Raw genomic sequence first — 6045 nt, 5'->3', positions numbered from 1 at the left:
TTTTACGCAGCAGCGGCGGAGTCAGTAAGATTCACGTCGCGTTGCGTAGTTCGATACCGAAACAGTTGAATTCGCCGAGGCGCTGGCAGGCACTGCAAAACCCCCGTTTAGCTTTTCTAAAAATCACCTCGAGTCGCGATCGACTACATTCTTCTTTTTTTTTTTTTTTTAAATTAAAGTATTTACCACAGCGCGACACAAATGCTTAGTAGAAAACAACTACCTCGTTTCACCGGAACCCACTTAGTGGCCAGTTTAATCGGTTGCTAAGCGACACGCACTTCGTAGTAACTTTCGGGTGGCGTACTAGTATCAAAACTCAACAGTAACGCGGCTAAACACGCGTCCTGTGACTGGGTATTTTTCCCAACGGTTGCGAACGTGAGTCGGCCAATCCCAGCTGAGGGTCGGAACTAGTTGCTGGACACAACTCGAACTAATACGAAATGTATTTTTGAAGCTGTGAACGCTGAACTTAGGAAAATGAGTTTATTCAATAATTTACATGATACCGTTCGAATAAAATGCTGAAATGTGTATTGGGGCAGTGCCAATTACGATCGCAACTAACAAACAACTTATTTTCATTATCGATTAATCTGCCGATTATTTTTTTCGATTAATTGCCTTGTTTAAAATATCAAAAAATAGTGTAAAAAGTCTACTAGTTTCCAAGAGTCCAAGGTGAGGTCTTCGAATATCTTGTTTTCTCCGATCAACGGTCTAAAATCCAAAAAATATTCAGTTCACAGGAATGTAAAACATAGAAAGCAGCAAATCTTCTCAGTGGAAAAGCTGAAATAATCTTTAGCTCGATATCACAATATCAAAATCTGTTGATTAGTTTTTGTGGATTGTGAATTGAAGTAGCTCTAATGTGAATTTATGTAACAAAACTGTTAGTTTGCCCCAAATCCCATAAACGTTTTTTTCCAGTGATTATGACACTTCAATGTACTGTTCACACTAGAGCCTGATCAGTATGGCATTTTTAGGCCTGTATTTCTATTTGAGAGTTCTAACATAAAATTGTTAACATAAATAAAACAAACATAATATGGAACTATGACCTAATGAGTTGGTTTTAATCTCATCTTTTAACTTTATTTTTTACTATATCTATATCCATCGTGTCTGAATATTGTGTAAATATAAACAAAAATAATTTATTACATATACCTTACCTGCAGTAAAAAAAAAAAAAGCTATTCTGGCGCCAACAAATTGTAGCTTTACAAGGTTGTTGTGATCTATTCTGCCATACAAAAGGAGTAAATTATAAAGGACAGGACATGATCTCAATCTGACTCATGAAACCGGACTGAAATTTAGCAATAAATATAAACAACTCAGGTGAATGACTGTACAATACATTTAATTGTTTGTCGCAATCCAATTACAATTCAATCAATGATATTCAATTAAAAAGGAGATAAATGCAAAACATACCCAATAAAGTATGTGTAACGCCATGGCATTTTGATCCTTGTAATGCTGTGCTGAATGTGAATAGGACACAGTTCAAGGTCATTCTGAAGTGTCTTCAATTTAGTGCACATCATTTTTTACTGTCATAATATCACATTCGAGTTTAATATCTGTAGTGCTAACTATTGGTCACTGATGATTACACACACGCATTCACACAAGCAGGTAACAAGTACACACACACACACACACACACACACACACACACAAAGCCGTCTATCGCTTCTTCTTGCTCTCCTTCTTTGGTTTCTGTCGAATCTGAGGCACTGGTCCTTTAGGTTTCTTCATCTGTTCAGCACTCTTGCCGTCGGCAGCCTCAGTCTCCTCCTGTAGAGCAAACACACGAAACATAAAACACCCTGCAATTTCAAAAGAAATCCTCAAGTCACTGAGGTGTGGTGTGAAAATACATGACTGCTAAGCATGATTAGACGAGTGTGTTTTGTAGATGTATTTGGATCATGCTTTTGCCGTGAGACACTCAGACTTACAGTACTTGGTATTATTTTTCAGGTAAATCAAGTCATGAAACTGTTTGTGTTTTATACAGTAAACTGCGCGGGGTTAGTAAATTGTGATAACTATTGATTATACATTTTGGTAATGCAGTTTTTTAGTTTGCAGTTTTGCAGATCGTTCAGTCTCTAATTAATGTAAATTAAATGGACGATTGAATTAAATTCCCAGAGTTTTTGGGACACACACCAAACAAAAGAAATCACTTGTTTCAGCACTTTCCCTTTGTCAGCATTGTTTCTGCGATCACAATCTTTCCTATTGGTCTAGCGGGGAAGAATGACAGCAGGATGCTGTAAAGGATGAAATGGCGACATACTGTGGAGAGTAATCAGTGCATCTGATGACGACGTCCTAAAATAGAATAATTAGAAAGTGGATTTAATTGCTCGTCTATAAATAATCTCTCCTGACAGCTGTTAGTACAGAGACTGAGAATGCAACCCTTGGTGGCTAGTCTTCATGGACATTCGAAAATAAGATATTAAGCGCCACTCTTTCTAATTGATGTCTAGTTTCTCTGTATTTCAGAGAAATTAAATGGTAAAATTCTGTAAGATTTTTATAGCAGAACCTCTTAATCTGTCAAGCCACAGTGCAAATGTTTCTGATGCTATTTTTCAAATATCAAATGTAGGCACCATGCAGAGTATTTTTGATTGAGTACTGAAATCATGAATTACCAAGGCATGTTGCATATTAACAAATTCCATTATGTGAAGTTAGATAAGTGTCCGATAAAGCAATAGTCATTTGCACTGACTAAAGACTAGAAGACTAGTAAGGCTGGTTAGAACTGTGCTATCGTCGTGAGCCAAATAAATCTCAGTCTTAGTTGGAGTGATACAGAAAAGGACAAAGTCTAAATTTGGTCTCTGGGCCGAGACACAAGTGTGTTACTCTTGAAAAAATTGGTTAAATGTTGTTGTTGTTTATTTTAAACACTTTTCAGGCATTCTGTCAGAAGTAAAATTGTTTTAACTTCCCTGTTACACTGAGCAGCGATCAACTCAAACTCATGTTTGTCATACTGAGAAAAAAAATGATCAATGTTCAAAACCCCTCACAAAGAGTCTAAATAAGGTTTTAAAATTGGTGTGGGAAACGTCCCCTGAGTACAACCAAACCTTTAATTTGACTATGCAATTGATTGATGTTCTCTCGGTTCCAGGCCTCTGAACTGCTGCTCACGTGTATTTTGTTACTTCTCAAACACAATAATAAAGTGAAAAAAAAAAACAATAGTTCAGTCTGATTATCAGGCCAGATTGACAATATGTGCCCTGATGGAAAAGCTGAGTAACGTGAGGAGAATGCAGATGTGATGTTCTGGGTTCAACTGCAACAGTTGTTTACATATCAATCCCCTATTTCTGCCCAGTATTTCTTGCCTTTCTGATGTCATCTATCAAGGAAAAGAAATCTCATAAAAATATACACATGTGAAAGTAAGTGATTCAACAGACGTATTCAAATTTTTAAAAATGTTAACACCAACAGGGGCACATTTTGCTATCATGCAAGAAAAAAAACAAAACCTCAGTTGAGGGTTTTGTATACAGTGATGTTTTGATCACTGCCTGTGTTGTGTCAAGGTCTGTTTCCCCATCAGTTTGTACCCCCCCTTCACTTTAACCTGAGCCCAAACGTATACCTAACCCCAACTGCGAAAGGGCAACAGCAGGGGAAACACAGTTCAAAGCCCGCTCCTCTCCTTCTTTCTCTCCTTGGTGTCTGCCCACCTGTTCATGCCCCTTGGATGTGGGGAGGATGACAGCCAGGATGCAGATGAGCTGGAAGATGGCACCCAGAAACAGCCCGTAGCGCAGTAGGCTCTCTAGAAAGGTAGGCTCAGGGACCTCTGGAGGGGACAGGTCCAGTTCTGCAGACATGCTGCTGCTGATTGGCTTTTATGCTGTTATGGTCTGTTATGTTTGCCTCAGTGACCTCTGTGTAAACAACAGGAGCTCAGTTAGCAGGAAGATCAAATCAAATATGTCAGTGATTCCAAAAAAGTGGTGAAAGGAGGGGTCACTGAGGGGATTTCATGGGGTCTTATATGAAAACGGGAAAGTATCTACAGAATATATTTCACTCACTCAATGTAGCTATAGTCCCAACTACACTAACACATACAGCTGTTTCCGAAAGTTAGGGCAACCTTAGTCAAATTAGAAATATTGTTGATTTTTGAAGTAAATACAACCCCTGCCGCAAAAACAGACGTTAAAAATGAGCCTTTCCTCAAATGTTAATGCACTTTTACTTTTTATATCATGAAATTAAAAACAGAAAAAAAAAAACCAAAGTAAATTTGTGGCATGTGCAAAACTTTGGTTATTCTGCTAAGTCAGTATTTAACTAACTTCGTTTGGAAGATATTACAGCTTGCAGACGTTTTTTGTAGCCAGCTAAGAGTATTTCTATTCCAGATTTATGAACTTTCATCCAGTCTTCCTGCAGATCACTTCCAGATCTGATATATTTTGAGGTTATCTTGCACACACAGCATGTTCAAGATCTACCCACAGATTTTTGTTAAAGTCAGGGGACTATTAGGGCCGTTCCAAAAGCTTCAGCTTGTTTATCTCAAAGTAGTAAGTAGTGGATTTTGAGGTTTCCCTTCGATCATTGTCCTCTTTTAGAGGCCAGTTTCTTTTCATTTTCACGTACTTGACTGACCGAATGACATCTGAAACGCAGTATTTGCTAATATATAGCAAAGTCAGTGCATTGTTTCGTGTGCCACTGGCAGCTGCAAAACCCCAAAGCAGAATAGAACCATCCCCACGTTTAACAGTTCTCTATATCTCCCACCCCTCTCTCTCTTTATTTCTGTCAAACATGGAAGCCCCTCAAAGCACACGTGGCATATGCCACAAATACTGATTATTTTCTTCCTATATTTTAAGTTCATGAAATAAAAAGTGACAGTACATTAACATTCGAAGAAAGGGTCATTTTTAATGTGAGTTTGCTGCAGAGGTTGTATTTAGTGTAGGGCTGCAACTGATGATTATTTTCATTATTGATTAATCTACAGACTATTTTCTCAATTAATCGATTAAACATTTGGTCTATAAAATGCCAAAATCTGTGAAAAATGTCCATCACAGTTTCCTAAGGCCCCAAGATATGCCGTCAAATTGCCTGCTTTGTTTGACCGACAGTCCACAAAATAAAAAACATTGTATTTGTGCATTTGAACACTTGATTATTAAAATATTTCAGATTATGTTTCTGTGGATTGATCAATCAACTAACTGGCAAATCGCTGCAGCTTTAACTTTCTTATTTTCACTTCAAAAATTAACAAAATATGTAATTTGCCCTGGGGTGCCCTCACGTTTCCCTCATTCACTGTAGCTATTGCCCTACACACACACTAAAACACCTAATATTAGATCAAACACCTATTAATTAATGATTAAATTGCAGATTGTTTACTCGAGTAATTGGCAAATCATTTAGTTTATAAAATTGCCCAACTATACCATCATTAAAACTGTAGCCAATTTTTTTTTATTTTCAATAGACTAATTGATCGATCGACCAGTCGCTGCAGCTCTACTTACTATTACATGTTAATTTATGACAAAGACAATCTTGCAAAAAAAAAAAAAAATAAAATAAAAAGACCTATCCTGCTCTCATGATTACAGTTACTGTATATTATTATTGTGGATACGCCGTTACAACGTAGCAAAACACTGTGACTGAGTTACATAGACTTGAGCTGTGCACAGATAAAATGTTGCCATCTTTTGTGTCTGTGTGGGAGAAAAACCTTACCGGTGGCGGGAATGTTTCACTCTTCTCCCTCGTTATAGGAATGTGAACATCGAAGTCAGGGCGAAAAAGATAATAATAATAATAAGGCTCCGAAAAGCTAACACGAAAAATGCTAATTTAGCTTACAGAGAGAGAGAGAGAGAGAGAGAAAAAACAAAAAACCTTTCGCTTCTCGGAAGTGATGTCACAAATCTATGACCCGCTTCCAACCTGGGAAATGATTGGTTTGGAAATGTCGCCCCCTAAAGT

General features: G+C 37.6%; 1 protein-coding gene across 1 annotated transcript; it reads right to left on the bottom strand.

Annotated features, from left to right (window-relative positions):
* Window positions 1-1358: 1358 nt before the first annotated feature.
* Window positions 1359-5962, bottom strand: manbal (mannosidase beta like). The gene is made up of 3 exons (XM_040158706.1): window positions 5797-5962; window positions 3747-3951; window positions 1359-1815 (listed from the first exon to the last, which is right to left on the bottom strand). The coding sequence occupies exons 2-3, from the start codon at window positions 3894-3896 to the stop codon at window positions 1705-1707; spliced, it is 261 nt and encodes an 86-aa protein (XP_040014640.1). The 5' UTR covers window positions 3897-3951; window positions 5797-5962; the 3' UTR covers window positions 1359-1704.
* Between the last annotated feature and the right edge of the window lie 83 nt (window positions 5963-6045).

This window comes from Xiphias gladius, chromosome 21 (assembly GCF_016859285.1).
Source record: "Xiphias gladius isolate SHS-SW01 ecotype Sanya breed wild chromosome 21, ASM1685928v1, whole genome shotgun sequence".
Taxonomy (NCBI): domain Eukaryota; kingdom Metazoa; phylum Chordata; class Actinopteri; order Istiophoriformes; family Xiphiidae; genus Xiphias; species Xiphias gladius.
The sequence above is the reverse complement of the archived record's forward strand: the minus strand, read 5'-3'. Positions and strand labels throughout refer to the sequence as shown.

Bases quoted from the DNA above. Each gene is read 5' to 3' on its own strand.
- manbal (XM_040158706.1), bottom strand. From the start codon at position 3,896: ATGTCTGCAGAACTGGACCTGTCCCCTCCAGAGGTCCCTGAGCCTACC. The intron at 1,816-3,746 runs GTGGGCAGACAC...TTTGCTCTACAG, and splicing joins CATCCAAGGGGCATGAACAG to GAGGAGACTGAGGCTGCCGA.